Here is a 23138-nt window from a genome sequence, read left to right on the forward strand (position 1 = left end):
TGGCTAAATCCCAGGTTTGTATGATCACAGCCATCTGACTGCTGCTCAATAACCAACACACACAAAGCCATAGAAGGAGAAGAGAGGAGGTGGGGGGTGAGCATCTTGAAAAGCATCCCGCATCCCTTCTGGAGGTGTCAGGCTGCTGAGGGGGAGGGGAGCCACAGGGAAACACTGTTTCTACATCATGGGCAGCCTGAAACGCCTTGTTGGCTCCAGATTGTAACCTTACCTGAGGGACGAGCTCCAATAGGTCCAGTCCAGATAAAGGGCTTGTCTTCTCCACTATTTGCATCTTCAACCAAGTGCACCACACATTGACATTTAGAGTCTCATTTAGTATCTTCAGCCTGTTGTAACCACAGACCTTATTTCAGGCATTTAACCAAAAACCAATTCAAAAGCTCAAAAACTTTGAGACGAGGGAACTGGATGTGCAAAAATGCGAGCTGATTTCTTGGTTTTAGGACTACAAACTACACCACGCTACAGACATTATTCACACGGCAGACATTTTCCTGTGACATTGTGCTCAAGGTGGGAAGCTCAAATGTCTTTTAGATTAATCAGCTATACCAGTAAGTAATGCAGCAGTTTAACCTGGCTGTCAATATTTCGTAGGCTAACTAAGACTTAACAGAAGAATCTTTATCGATCACATACAATCATACAATGTTCAACAAGGTGAAACTGGTTGTCTGCATTCAACCTGTCTCGGAGGAGCAGTGGGCAGCCAACTTGTTCAAGGACACAGACCGGATTATAAACATGTTTTGATGGAAGGAAACCCACACAAGCTCAAGGAGAACCTGCAATCTCCCCACAGAGAGGAGAGGAGTCAAACCCTGGACAGGAAACAGTGTAACCCCTTCACCACCATGGCTCACACTGTTTTAATGTTACAATAACTAGGTAAAGTTTGAACTTCCAAAGAGCTGGAGCCCCAGGCTCTAGGCCGTGTAAAATTACTGATGTATTTATATATAATATATGAACATATATTATTCATATATAATATGAATAATGAAGCTTTTTTTAGTATTTTATTGACTTGCTCATGACACTGAGACATAAAGGAATGTTGGCGATGGATGCAAAATTTTAAAGGCAAAAACGGTTCATGAGCCAAACATGCTCATGAGCGACTGGTTTATTGAAGGGCTTTAACACACAACCGATAAGTATTAATGAATAGACGCGAGTAAAATGAGCAAATACTTCTATTATTTGAAAAAAAGAAAAGTCATACTGTGTCACTTCATTTTACCGTAAATTTCATGGTAAGTAGGTGGTGATTACTAAGTAACAAATTACAACAATCATTACTGAAGCATTTGTTGAAAATTACCCCAACATGATTTGATAATGATATTATGCTATTTTTCAGCAGTTTCTGCAGGTCAGTAAATTGAAGTACATTTTTTAACCATTTACGTTTCCACCAATTCCTATCACTTCAGCAGATCAGTCCAACTTTGAAACAATCCAAAAAAAAAAGATTATAATAAGCCACCATACATTGCTAAATACCAACAAATACAACTTCATAATCAAGAACCAAGTGACTAATTTTCCACTTCAAGTTGTATTCCTTATTTGCCCGTTGACACCTAATAATACTGGCTTCACACAACTCAAGTTAAATATCACAATATGACTCTTTATATTTCTTGACAACTATACATTAGCAAAAAATGTATAACAGGAAAACTGACCTGCAGAAGTTGGGCAGAAACTATAGCTGGAAATTATTCTGCAACAACTCACTTTAGTTTAGCGGCCTGCTGAGGGGAAGTCAGACTGAAACTAGGTGGAAATGAAAATGACACGATCAGCAGTTTAGTTTACTGAAGTTTACTGAAACTATATTAAGAATTGTTAACTGCTTATTGGAAAATAGGAGATTTTTATTAAATCATAGGGTAATTTTTAATAAACTTTGATGTAATTTGAGGTAAATGAACCTGCAAAATGAAGTATTATCAGGAACTTAAGTAGCCTAATATCCAGTTAAGATGCTCCATATCAATGGGTAGATAGTGGCCAGAGCTGTGTGACCTAGCTGTAGACAGTACAGTGACGAGGTCATGAGAATGAGTCCACTATGTGACTGGGGAGGTGCAGCAGGGTCAGGGCTGTCAGGGAAACAGTTGAGGGAGGCTCAGCACTATGTGGATATGCCTGACTGTAGTATGTGTGCACACTTTGGATATTCTGGGATGACTTCCATTGTTATGATGACCCGATGTCCTTTTCTGCAGACTCAAGGCCACTGAGACTTGTCTTACAAAGAGAGTACAGTTTAACAGTTGCTGTTAGTTTTTCTTTCTTTCTTTCTTTCTTTCTTTCTTTCTGTCTATCTCTCTTCGTGCTTGTATAAGATAACCCTTCGGTCACATCCTACTGTAAAGCACTTAAAAAGCGTCCACCTAAAGACACACCTTACGTTTAATCTCCACATGAAACACGAGACAGCCACCGCAATGCAGCTCAGCCTGAGCCAAGCACAACACACTCCAGCTGAGTGTATTGACACAACCTACCTGCTGGAGTGTGTGTGTGTGTGTGTGTGTGTGTATAGAAATGGTATTGACAGAGTTGTGTAAGGGTGTTTGTTTGCGGGCATGTGTCAGAGGCCCAGACCTACTGACCCACCTCTCCTCGTCCTCGTTTGTCAGATTAGTCAAATCCAGCAGCTTATCCTGGTCCTTCACACCTACTTTGACCTTCGCCTCACAGGGTGGCCTGACCAATCATGCGCGTACACACTCGCAAACAAACACACACATGCAAACTTGCATTTCAGCACGCAGGCACCTAATGTAGGGAACACACCTGCATGACACACACATACACACCAAAGCACCACAATCAGCAAATGACTTGGGCCATGGAAACACACAACAACAACGAGCCCTTGGGAGTGGTTGAGTTAATACACAGCGATTCAATCACTATAGGCATCAGGTCATCAATGGAGAGCACATAATGACTCCCTCCACCCTTAAACCCTCACCAAACCAGTGACAGTCCTGTGATTAGAGGCTCTTCTTTAATTTAATCATTGTTTATCTCATGATCACCTGCAGACATTTTGGCATATCATAGCAGGAGAAGCACAGGTTGGAGCCAATGACATGAATGATGACTGAACTCCCCTCAGGTTAGCAGGGTTTTGGTATTGTGCATGCAAATAGTACTTGAGTAAAAGTCTTAAAGTATCTGATGTTAAACGTACTTTAAAGCAACATTATGTCATTTTTTTCTAGCTTCAAACTCATTTTGATAGTACAGTCTCTCATAATGGGGTGAATGGTGTCTCTATCTAACTTCAGTGAGAGGGTAGGATCACAGCTCTACATACATGTTTACTATACTGGTACAAAGCCCTGCTTCCTGCTGGCGCTGCTCGCTGCTTCTCCACACCAACGGAGAGCTGATGGTCATCTACTGCAGGTAATACACTTACTAGGGTTAAGTACCTCACACAACACATAACAAATACAGAGTACGAGTCGATCTATGTCAAAACTGTTTTTACAGACAAGACACAGGCTCACCTCCTAGATTTACAATGAAACTGAGAGTGAGAAATGCCAAACATGTCTTTATATTTTGTATTTGACTGATGTTTTTTCATAAAGGTGCAATATGTAAGAAATTTTGTTGAAAAGATGTAAAATAATAACTAAAATTATCAACAGAAGGTGAAGAAATAATAATCATTTTATGGCGCCACTCCCTGTCAGCATTCCCTGCTTGGTCCCCCGTCCTTGGCCTAAAACTTCCCCCTCCTGCTGGTCTGAAGCTCCCGTGCTAGCAATAAAAACACCAACACTTCTCCAGTGCTACAAGCTCCCGCTAGTTGCAACGCTAACTGAGCTAATCACAGACGTTACAGTAATATCTGGACACAGTGTTAGAGGTGTAGCCCTGGTCATTCCTATGAAAGCTGCTCAGTGGTGCATGAAGCTAAAATGGCTCGGCTTCCCGGCTACAGAATTACCTGAGGCTCCTGCGTTGTGGGGACATAAAGCATGAGCACTAGAGACTTCTGCCGACCTGGTTAAGCATCCAGCTAACTGGAATAGAAATAAAATGATTTAATCTTGAGGCTCTACTAGACTTTCCCAATTTTATTGGACTGAATGGCTCAACTTATGATGGTCAAACGGGTCATTTCATTGGGGTTGTGACGCTCCAAAAAAAATTATTCACTGTTTTACAGTCGCTTCCTTCACAATGTAAGCTTATGGGTAAAAGTCTTTTGGGGCCCCAGAACATCAGTGACGTTATAATTACACGGTTTGGCCACTACAAAGCTTCAAAGCCTGGCCGCTTCCTGGGGGCTCGGAGCTAATTAGCTAATAGCAGTTAGCAGCAATTAGTGGTTACTCTGGCGATATGCTGCCCCCTATTTGTTTGGAGTATGAATTCATACATAGGCCTACATATTGCACTTTTAAGTAAGACAACTTCCATCCAGCGTGAATGCATTGATCTGATCATCACTGGATTTCATCACCTGAATAGAAATCCTGCAGCAGGCAGATGGTTGGTTCCCTGTGTGATCATTTGTCAGTGCAGGATGTGGCTGAGTGACAACAGCCCTACCTGATCACCCTCCATCACCACTGACAGCCCAGATCAAGAGACAGAGTTTTGAGTGTGTGCATACTTGTTGTGCTTGTGTGTGTGTGTGTGTGTACGTGTGTGCGTGTATGCAAACAGATGGAGGGAGATCGTCTTCATGAGGGAACGTGGTGTCCCAGGGGAGCAGAGTGAGGAGTGCACATCAGACAAGATCAGTGCATCCAAGATAGAACAAAGGCGAGGGAGCTGAGTGGCCTGTACGTGACACGTAGTAAAGCTCTTCACAGAGAGCCTCGCTTAGTGTCGGTGAGTAACACCTGGCATATCAAAGCACCAAAGAGAGAAGAGTTTCAAAGGAGCAGGAGCAGTGTCGGGGCCTCCACGGAGAGCTGGAATTTCTGAGTTATACAGTATATGTGAGAAGATAATACCACTCAGTGATTAAACATTAAAGAGTAAAGAACACATGGGCAAGTTATATATTCATTCTACCAGCAATATGTGATCAATGAGGATAGGTGGACCACACTGGCGGAGCCATATCTAATATTCAATTATTCTCTTTACAGTTTTAAACTTACCTGAGAACAATTCTGGTTGTTATGCTGCAGCTAAACAGCCAGAGTGTACAGTACTAGCTGCCCTGTGGAAGAGTGTTTACAAGTCTATTAGATGAAACCACAGCAGGGATAATGTGGCTGTGTTGGCAGCAGCAGTGGTCGGGACAGCAGAGGGGGAAATGTTAGCTGTAGCAGGCTGGTGGAGGGAGGATCACTATGTTAGAGTCCCACCAGGAGAGGCAGAAGGAAAGGGGGGAATGAACAGTATTCTTTCCTGCAGTACATGGTATAACAGCATGCAGAATGAGGGACTGTGAACGTCTTTGACTCCCTGCAAACAGATGCTATTTATAGTACTTTAAAGTCTTGCATTAAACATGCATTATTGCATATTTTGGGTTATGCGCTGGACTGTTTCTTTGCTGGGAGCAATGACGACCATGGTTCTCCAGTGTTTGCCTCACAACCTCACGTTGACAAGCATCGAGAAAGTTACGGCACCAAGATATAGTCTGACACCGGCACATAACCCCTCAAATTGTCACTCTTACATTAAGGTTTTTGTACAGATTAAAAACTAGACAAAGGTGTTATTTATCAGACTTGCTGTTTCCCCTAGTCTTTCTGCTAAGTTAGGCTAACTGGCTGCCAGCTTCATATTTAACTGAGAGATACGAGAGTGGTATCAATTTTCTCTACTTTTGGCAAAAACAAATGTTGAATTATCCTTTTAATATCTGAGATGTATTTATTTATATATAGAGATCATGGCTGTCCAACGTGGGGCCCTTTGGCCAAAGTCGGCCTGACATAAGCCTCAACTAAAGAAATATATTATATTTAAAAGCAAAAAACAAAACTAGAATGGCAGTCAGTTGATCGCTTTCCTCCGCCAAGGTCCAATTATCCTCTCAATTAAAATTCTTTGTGTTAATTTTTTTGCAAAAACTACATAGTGCCCCTTTAATAAGATTTCTGTATATGTGCCAGTTTGCAGTCCCTGGTAAAGTGTAAATAGAGACATAAAATACATTAAGCAGAACAGCATTGCTCTTCATATTGGACACATAAAACACTTTAGAACATGGACAACAATACATAAAACACGAAACAGCCACATAGTTGTCTTTTAACTATGATAACAAATAACTGGATAACATTATCTCACACCAGGGGGCACACTGCAGCATCTACTGTTCAAGATTATGTCTCATTTCCTGTAACAATAACGATATTGGCTACTTTTCACAGGTGTAATGAATAACTGTAATGTTGGCTCTTTTCCATGAGTAAACCAGTATCATTGTACTTTACTGGCAGTGAATCTGACTGATTTAAACAGAATATAACTAACATTACTAGCCTGTGATTTTCTAACAAAGTCATATCAAAATGTCTGCTGCCAAATAAGCTGTATTACCCTGCATCACTCAGTCTTTTTGCTACAAACCTTGAAAGCCTCCTCTCTGTTTCTGCTGGTCGACCAGCGCCCTCATCTTGTTGTTTGTTGTATAACACCATGGGATATTTCCTGTGGAGTCCGACCAGTGCCACTATCTGCATGCAAAGGGTAATGTAAGGACTGCTCAAGGCTGCCAACTGTGGTCTTGTTTGTTTACAGTCATTACACTGCTGCCTCGGTATTAAAGTGGTAGTTGTTTATAGATGCAAAAACACGGCACGTTGCACCCGTACGCTGAACTGTGAGTCACTTTTTCATAATGCAGCAAACCTGCAGTTTTATATTACAGCTGAAGTGATACACTGGTTGACTGAGTGAAATGGAGGATTTAATGGCGTGTATCACTTTACTGACTGCTTTCAGCAGAATAAATTAAACACAGGTGGTAGTTTGTAACTATAAGGGAGGACAGGGAGGCTGAGCAGCACACAATGATAGAAATCAGTCATGTCTGGCTACCTGTTATTTCCTGCTGAGTCACTGGCACCCTCCCACTTAAGTAGGCCCTTTGTTACCAAAAGCAGTCAAAATGGCTGGCCGGCCAAGGCAAAGCACTGCAGGCACTCTCTCTCTCTCTCTCTCTCTCTCTCTCTCTCTCCATCTCTCTCTCAAACACACACACACACACACACACACACACACACACACACACACACAACATACAATCTGTCTGTATGAGTGTGCATGCAGTGATGTTTCTAAGCCTTGATAAACTGATGTGGAGTAGCTTTAAACCTGCATTCTTCTAACGGCTTGCAGAGGGCGAATCTGCTGGTTTCAAAAAGAAAGTCTGATTGTGTGTAAGCTTATGAGAAAATGACCCTACTTCTCACTTCATTTATTACCTAAGTGAACAGTTTCCTAATGAGTTTATGGTCTCAATCACTAGTTTGAAGTTTTCTTCAACACAGCATGATGTTCATTTTGCACATTATGAGTAAAATAAAGTCGTTAAAGTAACGACAAAGTAGTGTTTACTTTAAGGTGTGTCAGTCACTACCACTTGACCTGTGGGCAACATGCATAGTGTCCAACTGTCAACTAATGTGTTGATGTCCCGAGATTGACATTATGGCCATCTTGTTTTTTGGAGCCAGGCATGACCATATTTGGACTTGTCACTACATACAGTAGCCACGCCCTAAAGCACACCCCGCTTTATCGACAATTATTACTTTAAGTAGAGAGCTGAAGTCACGCCCCTTCTGGTGGACCCCATGGGAGCTTATTTCAGAAAAACTTGGTATGAGACCGAAGGGAGAAAGACAAATCATTTTTCAATCCCATCTGAACTGTGCCATGAATCACACATATGATGTTTGTCAATTTAAAAGATTATTTTCCAAGTCAAGAAAGTCACAGTGCATAATTATATATCATGCACTTAAAACTGCCAGTATATTAGGTACATGTAGCTCAAACAAATGAGGTCCAATACAGCAGGTTTTAGATTGGTGTTTAATCAACTTAATGGTAACTTTGGAGGATGTGGCTTGTAGTGCTGTTGAGCTGTATCACATTACACAGCAAGGTTTTCCTGTTATTCAGCCTACCATCATTTAGATGGACAAGGTTATCAAAATACGAGAAACACCCTTCAGTATAATGCGATACAGTTCAACAGCACCACAAACTACACTACATCCTCCTAGACGACCATGTGGTTAAAAGCACCCCTTCTCTTAAACAGATCCAGCAAATACTCAACAGTATGACCTTCATAGTGTTCTTCAATCCTGGTCCTGGGGTCACCATGTCCTGGACGTTTCAGATGTTACCCTGCTCCAACACACCTTATTCAAATGATCAGCTCGACATTGAGCTCTGCTGAGGCCTGATAATGAGCTTTTCATTTGAATCAGGTCTACTGCAGTAGGAAAACCCCTAAGACATGCAGTGAATGCAGGTAAAGTGAAGGCCCTGATCTCAGTATGAAGAAATTCTAACATGAGGGCAATATTGCTATAATAAGGAGGGATGTGATTGTTGTTTACACGTGCTAAGCATCAGCTCAGGTCTGCTGGAACATGTGAGCACCACTGATGCTTTAGCACCCTGTAGTGGTTCACATGTGTAAGTAAAAATCTAGAGACTACCTGAAATAAAATAAGATAATCCTTTATTAGTCCCACAACGAGGAAATTTGAGGTATTACAGCAACAAAGGGGATAGCAAAAATAGAGAGCATCAATTAAAAGAGTAGTAATAAATAAGTCAAAAATATATTTTTTTAAAATATAAGTAAAAGAGTAGTAGAAACAATATAAACAGTATAAATAAGAAACAAAATCTCCATGAGATTGCACAGTTTGAAGTTGATTTGGTGTGTGTGTGTGTGTGCATGTGTACTGGTTGTAACAGCAGCAGGAAGGAAGGACCTGCAATATTGCTCCCTCACACACTTTGGGTGAAGCAGCCTGTCGCTGAAGGAGCTCCCCAGTGCTCTGAGTGTCCTGCATAGGATGGGAGTCCAAGATCCAGGATGACAGGTGGTGGTCAACCCCCGGGTGCTGCAGCTTGTCCCTCAGAAGCACAGGCTGCATGGTGTTGAAAGCACTGGAGAAATCAAATGCAAATGCACCGTTTAACACGTGATGGATTTGTTTAAAGTTCTGGGGACTGATTTAGTGATTTGCTCTGGATATTATGGCTGAGCAAATACATGCTTCTAATAACAGAACATGGTGCCTGACGGCAAAATAAAGAGAGAAGAACACTATTTTATTTGCAGGGGAAAAAAACATTTTCCCACATCCCACTAAAAAAACATGAAGACACCGAGGTACTTTTGATTTATCCATATCTTCTCTCACATTGTAAAAGTAGTGTAATCAGAGAGAGGGGGTCATCTAGGACGACTTGGCAGTGGCTGCACGTTTTCACTTTTTGGGCTGTTTGCCAGACTGCCGGTGAGAAGGGGGCAGAGGATGTGTTTGGAGGTGGTGAGGCTGCAGTCCTGTGGGTGGGTGCATGCTGCTCTCTCTCTCTCTCTCTCTCTCTCTCTCCTTTTCAGGGGCGTGGTCCCTCTCCTGCCTCCAGTCTGGATCAGGACCAAGGCCAGCGACAGCTCTGCGCAGCATTTTAATCCCACACAGGCCCCACAAGACTGAATGGCTACTGACAAGTGAATGCATCTAAAGGATCAACTTTTATCCACCTTTGGTTATCAGATTTATGCACACATTTACGCTGCAGTGTTAACTCTCAAGTGATCTAAGTTATATAAAGTTTATGCAAAAATACAGGCTCTTGGTGGTTGTGGTGACTTATGATGAGGACTGCAGTGTCTGATCCATCGGATGTTTCCAGGGCTGCGCATGAGGGACTGCGATGATGTGGGAGTGCAGGAATCAGGCCACTATAATGAGTCTCATCCTGTATTCTGATATTGCGGAGGTCGGTGGGGGGGTGGGTGAGGGTGGCCGAGTACAGACTGCAGCACCAAAACACTGTGGCGCACAGCTCCACACATCGATCCCTGCTGCCAATCTGCTGGGACAGCAGAGAAAAAACTGCAGTGACAGTGGACAGTGTGGGCCGAGGTAACACGAGACAGTCAGGTGGGGATCATAGATGTACTGGGGAATGAGATTACACGTGATTTTATCATGTTGTGATTTTATAAGGTTAGACCTTGAGAGGAAAACGTGACTTCAAAACTTGTAGGCTCTGGGGTCAGACAGGATACATTAAAGCCCCTATACAAAACGTGATCTTCATTTAGAGCTGCTGTGTTGATGCCTGAGCTACGAGGCAGAAAAGAGGAGCCGCATGAGTGAATTCGTGTCTCCCCAGAGGGTGGAGGCTTTCTGCAAAAGCTTGCAGGTTTCCCTCATCCTCTGTTGTCCCTGCGTCAAATGATGCGCCGGGCGCCTTCACTATAAAAGCACCTGTCCTGGCCAGACATCACTCGCATCTCACTCTCTCTCACACACACTCACCCTCACACACTCCGAAACTCCACGCACTCTCTCTCTCTCTCTCCCGTGCAAAGCAGTGGCACCGGTCACCACCACACTCAAGGAACCATGAGTTACTCCAGCGACATTTACAGCAGCAGCTCCTATCGGAAGATCTTCGGAGATGCACCCCGATCCGGCCGTGTGGGTCTGGGCAGCAGCAGCAGCCCGTCCCGCCTGCACTCTGCGGGGTACCGCAGCAGCCACCGCAACTATGGCTCTCCCTCCGTGATGACCTCCTCCTCCTACCGCAGGACGGCGGCGCCCGGCCGCTCCTTCTCCTCCATGACGGACTCCGCGATGGACCTGACCCAGTCCACCGCGGTCACCAACGAGCTCAAGATCATCCGCACCAACGAGAAGGAGCAGCTGCAGGGCCTCAACGACCGCTTCGTGTCCTTCATCGAGAAAGTTCACAACCTGGAGCAGCAGAACAAAGTTCTGGAGGCGGAGGTGACGATGCTGCGGCAGCGCAACAACGAGCCGTCGCGCCTGCACGAGCTCTACGAGCAGGAGATCCGCGAGCTGCGGGCGCGCGTGGAGGAGCTGACGCACGAGAAGAGCCAGATGCACGTGGACTGCGTGCAGATGAACGAGACGCTGGAGCGCGTGCGGGAGAAGCTCGACGAGGAGACCCGGCTGCGCGAGGAGGCGGAGAACACCCTGAAGGGCTACCGCAAGGACGTGGACGACGCCACCCTGGCGCGTCTGGAGCTGGAGAAGAAGGTGGAGGCGCTGCTGGACGAGATCGCCTTCCTCAGGAAAGTTCATGAGGAGGAGCTGCAGGAGCTGCAGGCGTCTCTGCAGGCCACACAGGTACACACACACCCCACCTCATCATCAACCACTCTGGTTTCACTTTAACATCCCTCAACACTGTGCCCCTGTTTGCAATGACCTGCTCTGACTTTACTGTGACCTTCTCAAACTTGATCTCCTCCCTGTGTTCCTCCATGCTTCACCAGACCACAACACTCTTATTATACCGTAAATCCTATCATGAACTCACAAGACACCACTTTTGATTTGTTACAAACGACTTGTGTGAAGGTTATACATGAGAAATAATTACACATAAACTTTATTTACTTCACAAAGTGCTTTGACTGATCAAGCAAAAGCAGGAAAGTCAGGAATAAGCACTCAACAGTGACGCCAAAGGTAAGTTAAAACAAGAAGGCAATATGAGACATTACAAGTAAAAGCCATAAAACAGGCAAAATCAAAGGAAAAGAAAGAGAGAGAGCAAAAGTTGGAATTAAGAGCAGGTAAGAAGGTTATAATCAGGAAACAATAATAAAGGATGATAAATAGATTCAAAATAAACAAATAAAAGGAGTTAAGGACGGAAAAAACTAGACTAAGAGCAGAAAAAGGAATGAAAAGATAGAAAGATGACGAATCAGTTTTAAAAGGGGTAAAAGTGGGTTTTAAGAAGTGATTTTAAAGAAGTTATTGATTCTTGGAGCCTTATCTCCTCAGAATAATGCCTCAAATACTACAATACATGTATGAGTCAGAAACGCAGGTCCACTACAGCTGTTTATATGACCTGATACAACAGGGTTAGACAGTATGATATCAAGTCTAATAGCAGTCTTTCTCTGTATGCACGACATGCTGCGTCCTCGTCCATTTGAACACTGCGCACTGGATAATTGATGGCACTGCAGTTCCGTTTCAGCACCAGGCTCTCCCTCCTCCTCCTCCTCCCCCTCCTCATCCTCTCATACATCAGGGGGCTCCAGCCTCCCTGCAGCCCCGGTGCAAACTTTAAAGATGTTTAACCTAAAAGAGTGTTTGTTTTTGTTGAGCTTGTGGTTGATGCCATTTTGTGCAAAGTATGGCTTTAAACTGTATTTACTGTTTGGATTAATGTGAGTATTTTGTCACAGAGGTGTCTCTTTAAATATAAATATACTTTATTATAATAATGTGTTCATAATTAGGTGATAGACTGAGGTTAGGCTACTGTTTTGGGGATAACTGTGAGGTGTTCACTCAAGGAGGTAAGGAAAGGGGGAGGAGGGGGGAAGAAAATGCGGAGAAATAGCGCATAATCCAGGGGTGTGGTCATCCCAAGGGGCAGCGCGCAGAAGCAAGCATGTGAGGTGCAATTGTTTCCATGTTCATTCCAAGCTGAACAACAGCACAACAGTGAGAATACAATTGGACATTTCACACAAAAGTTTTGGAGAGAGTTGTTTTCTGCTGCTCCTTGAGGAAGTCTTGAGCTGAGCTGTTTTCTATGGGACAGTAATGGAGCTCATCGTGTTGCCGATGACACGAGGAAAGACACTGGAGTGAAGGGCAGCAGCAACTTTCAGCAGGAAATCAATTCATTGAACGTGCAGTAGTATTGAGCAGTCAAGTTGTGCAGTGGAGTGATGGTTGCTGGGTAAATTTCCCAGGGGTCCCTCCTCTCCTCTCCCCCTGAAGGGAATGTTATTGCCATGTAAGCTATTGACAGCACAGCTCTCTCCAGCAGGGAGGCCTGAGTCAGCAGTTGATTCATCAGTCCTGCGGCGGTCCACCTCACAGGACTGCAACTCAGCTCATCAACAGCCTGCTCACCTTATACATATATGTATATGTCACCCGGAGGCATGCAGTCCAAGTATAGTGTAGAGCAGGATCTGCATCGAACACAGCCACAGAGAAAGAAGCCTTCGCCTGCTGGCTGCGTATACATGATATTTTATACAGTTAGATTAGAAGTTTATTCGGTTTATATGTGAGTCTGCACAGTTTAAAACACATAAAGAAATACTCCCTGTTTTTATCAGGCTGGTCAGTTGATTAGCTACAGGTAGTCGAGTGTGGGTTAAAAAGCTTCTCGCCATCAATGGTTGAAAGTCAGATCAGTTCAGACACAAATAATGTAAAGCACCTCGAAAAAACAGAGAAGCAATAACCTCGGAGTCAGACTGGTCACTTCCTGGTCACCAGCCTGCTTTTTCTGCCCATTACTTAAGCCATTTTTTCATTAGATTGTTCCATAATCAAAAATATACAGTTCAAAGGATAAAAATCATCTTAAATAACTCAAATAATTACGGAGTACACGTAAGCAAAAAAGTACCATAAAGCATTTAGACAGACAGTTTTATAATTCCTTTAACTTTTAAGAATTAATGGTCACAAAACCTTTATTATTTTTATCTTTAATCTTTACTTTCTCTCCCTCTCCTTCATTCAGGTGTCTGTGGAGATGGACATGAGCAAACCGGACCTGACTGCCGCCCTGAAGGACATCCGAGTTCAGTATGAGAACCTGTCGGCCAGGAACCAGGCCCAGGCCGAGGATTGGTACCGCTCCAAGTTTGCCAGCGTGACCGAGGCTGCTGCCCGCAACCAGGACGCCATCAAGCACTCCAAGGAGGAGCTGAGCGAGTACCGCAGGCAGGTGCAGGCCCGCACCCTGGAGATCGAGGCCCTCAGGGGCCACAACGAGGCTCTGGAGAGGCAGATTGCCGAGATGGAGGATCGCCATGGCAATGAAATTGGAGATATGCAGGTAAATTAATGACACATATTAGTGAGATATTGGTTCTTTTGTTTTATGATTTAATTGATTGTTAGTTAACCAAGTCTCATTAAGGATGCAGGGAGAGACCTGACCAAAAGTTATTAACAGTAACTTATACAAGCTATATGTCTGAGAAGGCTAAAAGGAGGCCCTCATAGAGGCAATAACAACGGGGTCTTTTACCACAGAATTTACAATAGTCTTGAATTCTGCCAAAGATAACAGACTCAACAACTTAAGTCCACATGGTGGACACTGATGTAGGACACGGCCTTGGATATGTGATTACAGTTGTGTCTTTTATGAATCACTTAGAAATTAAAACTGAACGCACTCCTTGTTCAGTGTGATGAGACAAAAGTGAAAATCTCTACTTAGATGTTTATCAGCACATTCTCTGAACAAGTTATTGGTATTTCATGATGCGATGTGTGTGTGTGTGTGTGTGTGTGTGTGTGTGTGTGTGTGTGTGTGCGTGTGTAGGATACCATTCAGCAGCTGGAGGGTGCCCTGCGCAGCACCAAAGGAGAAATGTCCCGTCACCTGCGTGAATACCAGGACCTGCTGAATGTCAAGATGGCGCTTGACATTGAGATCGCTGCCTACAGGTGGGCGACATCACAAACACTGCAGCAGTGATTTTAAGTGTTAGCTTTTATAGTGTAGAGTTTTAAAGTCCCACTTCAGTCAAAACTGTGTTTTTCAGTTTGACAGTAGACGGTTGGTTTAACGTTAATCTCCTGAAAGTGAAAATTGCTAATTGAAAACCTGATTTTAAGAGACAGGCCTATGAGTTTGATGTGGAAAGCCTCCAGTGCACATAAATTGTGAAGTAGGAGACGTCCTGATATACTCATTTTAAGGATTTTAATGTGGTAGTTACACTTTTTTCTGTGAAAATCATGTCTGACACATTAGATAATCTTTTGTATGCCTTAATCCATGTGTGAAAGAGATCTGTAGGTATTCACAGGAGGAAAATAATTGTTATTATTGTATTTTGCATTTAGTTTTCCCTCCTTTATATTTTTGAAGTTCAGCGGCTACAACACATGAAAAAAATCAGATATTTTTGCCTACAGAATAATTTTTAAAATCCACTTGATATGTTCAACAACGCAGGGCAGTCAAGCCTAAAACTTTTTTGTCTTTGGTTGATGGATTGGAAGTTTTAATTTCAGAGACAAGAATATCAAGTACAAGTTTTCAGCTGATACTATCTTTCGTCTTGAAAAATTCACTTCTACATTGAGCTTCACTTCCAATCCAACATTTATTTTAAGCATTTTTAGAATTAAACTCCTCTGGGGCTTCTGGTTGCATAGTTTTTATTATGCATAGTATATAACTACAATTGTCTCGGTTTGATTAGGGCAAGGGACCACTGTTGCATGTCATGCCAGTCTCTCCTCCACCACTCTCTATATCTACTCAGTAAACTGTCCAATAAAGGCAGAATTCTTAATCATATTTAAAGAAAAATAATAGTTACACAGCTTTAAATAATACTTCTTTTCAACTTGGAGCGTCTGATTTAACATGCTTGCATGAACAATTTGATAGTCCCTCCGTTTCATGCAAGTTGATCAGTTCTTCTTCTACTGTAATAAGATAAGACACATGTAAGTGATATGATGTGAAACCATACAAGAATCTAACTCAGACACCGTGATAATGTTCTGGGCAAATCTACCAAAACAGACAGCGGAGGTGTTTCCACTGACACTGATCCAGTGACATTAGATCCCTCAGGAGAGACACACTGAGATAATTATAGTGACAGAACCAGACTAGAGGCGATGTCATCTTTTGTCCTCCGTCTGTCTCTCTCTCCGTCTGTGCAGGAAGCTGCTGGAAGGTGAGGAGTGCCGCCTCAGCTCCGTCAGCGGCGCCATGGTCCAGTCCGGCTACCCCGGCTTCTCCTACATGTCTTCCCGCGCCTACTCCCTCGGAGCCTACAGGAAGTCTGAAGCCAAGCCCGAGGAGGAGGAAGAGGAGGGAGAGGAAGAAGAGGAGGAGGAGGAGGGAGAGGAGGGAGAGGAGGAGGGAGATGAGGGAGAGGAGGGAGAGGAGGGAGACGACCAGGAGGAGGGCGAGGGTGAGGGAGAGGAGGAGGAAGAAGAGGAGGAGGAGAAGCCCAAAGAGAAGGAGGAGAAGGAGAAGAAGAAGGAGGGCCCCGCCGCCAAGAACAGCAAGAGTTAAACTGCTTGTGTCATCATCTTCGTCATTATCAGTAACACATTCCTCATCACACCAATCACATATATGGATCTGGTCGCTGTTCACATCCTCTCTGTCACACATGAACACACACAACTCTGCACACTCCAGATGCCTCACACCTCCGGTGTTCTTCACTCTCTGTTTGCTCTGTAATCAGACGTGAGTAGTACTCATTTTACTAGGCAGAGAAGGAGCTTTAGATGGGAATAGATGTCCTGAAAGCTAGCATGATGTCACGTTTCCTAAATTTGAAAGTAGGGGATGATTTTCCCTCATATGAGCAACAGTATGGTGCCATCAATGATCAATATACACAGTAGGAGCAATCAAAACCTTGAAAGTAACAATACTGTCAGCAGCACACAGACTTTAAGATAAACGCACAGATCTTGGCGCATGAGTATCAGCCAGTCCAACTTTTAAGGTGCTATTTGATTTTTACATATAAAAGTTGGGGAGTACTGTAAGTTGAGGATTTTATCGTAGACTGAAGCTCTACCAGCTCATTCCCGAACGAGGAAAGATTAGCAGAAAAAGTGCTTCTGTCTGAACTGTGAGTCAAACCCAACATTTCGCACAGCAGGTGAATGCTTTCCACTCCCCTCTTTTTTTCCTCTCATTTCCATCATGTGTGTCATCCCACCATGACAAAATGAAATGTACCACGAAACATTCAAGCCCTTTTCCATTCTTCTTCAAGTCACTGCAGCGTCACAGCACGGCAATAATGGCAACTCGGAAAAAAACTGTATATACGAATGTGTTGGGAGGGTGGGCGGTATTTTCAGTTGCTGGGGAGGAGGAGGAGTGCTGCAGCTTCTCCGTGAGGAAGTGCATCTTTGGGAATGAAAAATGTAGAGTTTAAAATTGCCGCTATATATAATATTTTTGGGAATATGAATTATCCCCCCTTCGGTTGATTCATTTGTCAAGAAATTTATCAGCCACCAGTCAGAGCTTAATATTTATAATTCAATATAAGTTAATATAATTCTAATTCCTCATTTATTTCCCCTCATCTCAAGAGTAAACCAACCTCTTCTGTTTCCCCTCACACAGATGTAGTAGTGCTTTTGTTTGATTTTGCTGGATAAAGGAAACAAAGTGTAGGTGAGCGTGGCTGTCGGTGTCAGGCAGCTGATGATGACACTGACAGCCCTCAGCTCAGACTGGAAGTGGCAGGTGGGGCAGATGCCGTAGGGGTCATGGCTATATGGTACGGAGATGCATATAAGGGCTATTTCACCATCACCCCTTCTATCACTTTGCCCTGAACGGTTTCATTTCACTGTTGGTCCATCTCTTCATCCCCTGGGCTTTTTTCTTTGTGACAAATGAATCAACCAACGGGCATGAATGCATGGCCTGACTCTCAGAGCTTGAATATCTGCTGGATGGGATAGATTTTTTGCTTGTTGTGTGTTCTATTAAGAAACTTGCCTTAACCATGTCTGAAAGTTAAAATAAAACATATTTTCACCTGCAACCCACGTGTTTCTGGCGAGGCTGAGGAGTGCTGACATTTTCCAGACCTCTGCTGTACAACTGTGACTGTATGTGCTGCTATCTCATGCAGTGATATTCCTCTCAAAGCCAAATAAAGACATTTATTAACCAAACACACTCCATCTCTGCGTCTTTAATGTCGCAAAATAGGACTGACATTTGTAAATGGAAATAAATAAAACAAATGTCTTCCGCTGCTAATATGTATGTAATTCTGTGAGAATAACACAGACAGTAAACTACAAAATATTCAAGTTTTTAATGTGTTGTGTATAAAATGATAAACGGGAAGGGTTAAAGTATGTAGGAGTGGAACCTATTTGTATGCACAGTGTTGTAAGGATGTCACCGACAATAACAAACTGCTCAGTTGAAAAGGTTGCCAAGAGTGATGAAATATGATGAAAGCCTGTGTTTATTCATGATGTGACAGTTTCCTCCATGCTTTAATGCTCAAAGCTGCAGCTGCCTATTACTTTTTAACCGTAAAGGGGCACTGTGTAGTTTTGGAGAAGAAGTCTCAAACTCAGAATTTTAATATTAACAATATTAATGAGGTCATAATATAAAATCAGAAATATTTATTTTTCCCATAACTGAATAAACAAACTGGTCTCAGAGGAAAATCCAGAACACTGTTTGAAGCTAGAAAGGTGGCAGGGTCCGCCACATATAAACAAAGTAAAACAGCATTAAATTGTGTTGTCCTTTAAGGTCAGTTTGTTTATTCAGTTTATTCACTCATGAAAATAAAGAGAGTTTGTTGATTTAGTTTGTTGAGGCAGGAAAAAAAATCAGTCAATGAAGATCTTTCTCTTCTGATTAAAATGTCTTCAAAACTACGTAGTGCACCTTTAACATCCCTCAGTTTACTGAAACCACCTACACATATACGAGGACATTACGCAGCTGGAACCTTTCCCAGCATGCCTTTGGGTATAAGGCAGTCGAAAACAGGGCCTCCATCACCACATTTAAAGGAGCAGGATGTAAGAACTGGCAACTTGTTAAATTCATAGTCCAACAAATACAGGCAGCATTACCTGCTAACTGCTGCTAACAGTGTTCAGTTTATTCATTCATGACTGTAGCGACTGTTAGCTTGCTAGCTAGCTTGTTGTCAGTTAGCTGTTGGTGTCTACCAAGGATGTTTCACTAAAACCTGGACACAGTGTTGGAGGTGGAGCCCCATTCATTCCTGTAAAAGCTGCTCAGTCATGCTTTGAAGCCAAAAAAGCTTGACTTCCTGGGTTTGAAAATGCAAAATATGTTGAAAAAATGTTGTGTGGCCCAAAGAGTGAGCTTGCTAACTTCCAATTTAGTGCCTGGCTAACTTTAATCGTGCAGCTCTTCTAGACTTTCTAAATTTTATTGGACCCAATGGCTCAAATTATGATAGTGAGACAAGTCAAAAAAATGTATCTTTCACAATGTAAGCTTCTAGGAAAATGTATTTATGGGCCGCAGTGCATCACGTGACGATGTAATTACACTGTATGAAAACTGTCTTCAAAGCCTGGCGCACTTCCTGAGGACTTGGTGCCTATACATTGCTAGCACAAGAGCTTTGGACTGCTGGGAGAATTAACTTCAGAAGGTGACTCTGCAACACAATACACAGACACCTTTGGCAAAATGTCAAAACTGCCATTTCTTCACATTCTGTTGATGATTTTATTTCATTTATGAATGTTTTACACTAAAATTCTTACATATCGCACCTTCAAAGCTTTCAGATAAGCTGTTTGCAACCCTTCAAAGTGACATTTCAACTACTTTCACTTCTCTTACACCAACTGACAGTTCAGCTTTCATCACTTAAACTTCAGGCGATCTAAACTGCTTTCACCACTTTGACATTAACTGACACGGCATCTCTTACACTTACCTTACAGTACCTGATTCTAGTCACATCGTTTGACCTTCAAGTGACACCGCAACCGCTTTCAGTGATTCCATTTTGTCTGATTGCAGCTCCACAAATTCACTTCACCTGAAACCTCGGCTTATTTTGTTGTGCGCATTTTAGTGGACACGCCAACTGCTTTAATTTCCTTCGCTTTATTTGACAAGTTAAGTGTGTTCATTGTTTACACCTCAGTTGGCAGTTACATGCCGTTCCTTTTAGGACTACACACCTCCTTTAAGTGCTTCAATGCAACACGTGTCATTGTGTGTTGATTCATTAATGACGCAGCTCAACACATCAATACACGCCATTGCTCCATCTATGTGCATCAGCGCTACAAGAAAGCATTCTCATCACAGATCGCAGCTACTGCCCCCGGATTACTTCTTCTGTTTGTGTACGGATGTCCGTTTAAAACAGTGCAGAGGTGCACAGCCAGTGCATTCCAGTGAGCAGAGATGGGCAGAGATGAGCAGCCACTTAGGGCGATGGATGCTGCTGGGACAAGAGGCGGAGCTGGAAATACTTCTAGAGACTTCTGGGTACAATCACACATGTGCAAAATAGACACTTCACAAAGGATATTTTGACTTGTCAAAGCAGGAAAAGCACAGGTGGAATTTCTAACATTAATATTGGCTGCATTCAATTTAGGTGAGCTAGTCCCAGGACTCTGTTACTGTGCATGCTCACTCACTGTAAAACTGTAAGAAATTGTGTTGTCCTTTAAGGTCAGTTTGTTTATTCAGTTTATTCAGTCATGAAAACAAAGAGAGTTTGTTTATTTAGTTTGTTGAGGCAGGAAAAAATCAGTCAATGAAGATCTTTCTCTTCTGATTAAAATTCTTCCTCAAAACTACAGAGTGCACCTTTAACATCCCTCACTTTCCTGAAGCAACCGACACATATACAAGGACATTACATAACTGGAACCTTTCCCAGCATGCCTTTGGGTGTAAGGTAGTCAAACACAGGTGTGACTGCAACCTAAACGGATCTTTGTTTGATTATTTGCACCTGTCCTTACTGTGACATGTCAACATGGCTTGAAGCTGAATATTATGTACCTGTATGTTCAAAGGCACTCTGACAGAATATGTTGCTGCCGGAGGTGTCCGCTTTACTTTAACTCAGAAACTTCTTTTACTCCCAGTCAAAAGCTGGCCTGTCTCATTCGCCTCCAGGCTGCAGTCGATACCTTTTCATTAATGGGCAGTGCTGCTTAATGTCTGCTGGGTGTTACTATCAGCTCTTCTCAGTCTCTGCATGCACCCAGAGGTGAAAGATGGGGCCAGCTAAGATGGATGGCAGTTGCCAACGCTGGCCCACCAGCGCAGCTGTCACCAGTAAGAACTTCATTACAGCCTGAGATGGTTTGTTCCCCTGCTCATCGACATTTCTTCCTCTCTCTGTGTGTGTATGTGTAGGAGGGAGAATCTGCACAGCAGCAAAAACATTATGAGCACAAACAGGTGATCAATAAAAGTGTCAGAAAAGCAGGAGGAATATAGCACGGACAACGTGTTGGTTTCAAGAAGTGAACTGAACCGTGATACAACAAAGTAAAGGACAGGAGCTGCAGATGCTTCTCTGGACGTGCTCAGGAGAATCAATAAGGAGTTGGAGCCACACGTTCTTCTGTATCTGCAGTGTTAAATTGCTTTGCAAATGTATGCAACACAGGGGACCTAATCCATAGTTTAGTTTTTACATTTTGATTTTGAAATTGGATTTAAACAAACAAGATTTCTATATCTATCATGGGTATGATACATTTTCCTTCAAACGAAAGATTGTGCTTTGTTATTGCTCTTATATTAAAGCAACATTGTGTAGAAATTGGCTTAAATTATCTTGAAGTACACATGCATGTAACGCTGTGATCCTACCTTGTTACTGAAGTTACATAGAGCAGAAACAAGTGATGGAGGGGTGGAGTGGCTGAGACAGAGACACCAGTCACCCTATAACAAGACACTGTACCATCAACATGATTTTGAAGCTGTTATTTTAAGGTAAATAAGTTACACAATGTTTCTTTAACCATGGTGTTAAAATACTCATAAATGCTGCAGGTAAATCCCCCCAAAATATTTAATTTGAATCCATAATTTGCCCATTATTGTAAATCAATACAGCTAAGGTTTCTTTAATGATGCAAAGTGTGAGTCCCTACTTGTATTCAAGCCTTCCTCTCCCTGCATTCTGCACTCATGATGGATGCTCCGTCTCTCAGCAGTGCAACAAGGAGAGTTATGAGTCAGCATGCAGCTCCCTGTGATGGAGAGTCAGGCGGGGAGTGTGTCAGAGGGCAAATTTATTGAAAATTCAAGAGTCCGATCAATTCCACAGCTCTGCAGGCCCCGTGGCCCGCTGCCTGCCGGACAGTGGAGTCGTCCTTGATCCGGCCGTGTCGCTGCTGTGTGCGTGCTGAGCTCTGCTGTCAGCAGATTCTGGGCTTGTGGAGGCGCATACATAATTGAGCCGCTTTTCTTCTCGTCCACTGCCCTCCCGAGACCCTTTGAGATAAAGCAATAAATACTCAACCTCAGCATTTAACAACCACCCTTTCCTGTTGCTGTTGCTGCCAGTCCACACGGATGTAATCACATTTCCTCTCTTAAGTGAGTTAAACAGAGACATACTGGAAAACACTCTTCACTATGACCTTGAAGTGCTGACATCCTGAGTGGACACTTGGTTTGGGGGTTCTGGGGTTATTTGGGACTTTGTTTCAGAGAGGTTGCCTTTTGTACAAACAAGGAATGTACTTTTTATGAGCTGCAAAAGCTGCAGTACAAAACTGCATTCCCTGTAATCTCCAGCTCATTTTTGGCTCAAGAATCCCTATTTTCATTCATTGTTTTTATCTTGTCCTTCCTCTCTCCGTCTCCCTTCATCCCTGTGTCTCTCTGTCTGTCTATGTCTCTCTGTCTCCCCCTCTCTCTCCCTGTAACTCCGTGGCTATATATAGACTTCTGCATTGCAGATGTCCCAGAGCCCTGCAGTTCTGGAGGAGCTGCTGAGGAGTCCCAGCCAAAATTCTCGCCTGCCTGAAACACACGGAGCCCATGCGAGCAGAAACACTAACTGTGAGCCGCGGGGGTGGGAAAGTTACGGCATGCCAGGTCTCTACACCGTGTCAGTGTACATGTGCTGTCTGCTGTGCAGCAACGTCCGAGGCACCACACTGCAGCAAGGATGAAGTGCCCCCCACAGAATAAAGACAGAACCACTGCAGTCATAATCCGTATGAGTGTGTGGTGGGGTGTTCTTGTTATGATATTGTCTCTCAGCCGTTCTCACCCCTGTGTTCTTACATTCTTGCTTTAAAAGAAGTGCTGCGTCATGGCTCAGTTTTTCCATTTTAATAGCTTTTAAACCTCAAGGACGGATA

At 43.2% G+C, this 23138-nt stretch overlaps 1 protein-coding gene across 1 annotated transcript; it reads left to right on the forward strand.

Annotated features, from left to right (window-relative positions):
- The first annotated feature begins 10474 nt into the window (after positions 1-10474).
- neff1 (neuronal intermediate filament family member 1) lies at positions 10475-17949 on the forward strand. Its single transcript, XM_084360809.1, has 4 exons — positions 10475-11390; positions 13774-14091; positions 14587-14711; positions 15948-17949. Exons 1-4 carry the CDS (start codon positions 10644-10646, stop codon positions 16303-16305), a joined length of 1548 nt encoding a protein of 515 aa, XP_084216935.1. The 5' UTR covers positions 10475-10643; the 3' UTR covers positions 16306-17949.
- The last annotated feature ends 5189 nt before the right edge of the window (positions 17950-23138 follow it).

Source organism: Pagrus pagrus (assembly GCF_965226575.1).
Source record: "Pagrus pagrus genome assembly, chromosome: 8".
NCBI classification, from domain to species: Eukaryota; Metazoa; Chordata; class Actinopteri; order Spariformes; family Sparidae; genus Pagrus; species Pagrus pagrus.

Excerpts from the sequence above, each read along its gene's own strand:
- neff1 (XM_084360809.1), top strand. The coding sequence starts at position 10,644 with ATGAGTTACTCCAGCGACATTTACAGCAGCAGCTCCTATCGGAAGATC. Across the intron at positions 14,092-14,586 it reads ATGAAATTGGAGATATGCAG|GATACCATTCAGCAGCTGGA; the intron begins GTAAATTAATGA and ends GTGCGTGTGTAG. Across the intron at positions 14,712-15,947 it reads ATTGAGATCGCTGCCTACAG|GAAGCTGCTGGAAGGTGAGG; the intron begins GTGGGCGACATC and ends CCGTCTGTGCAG.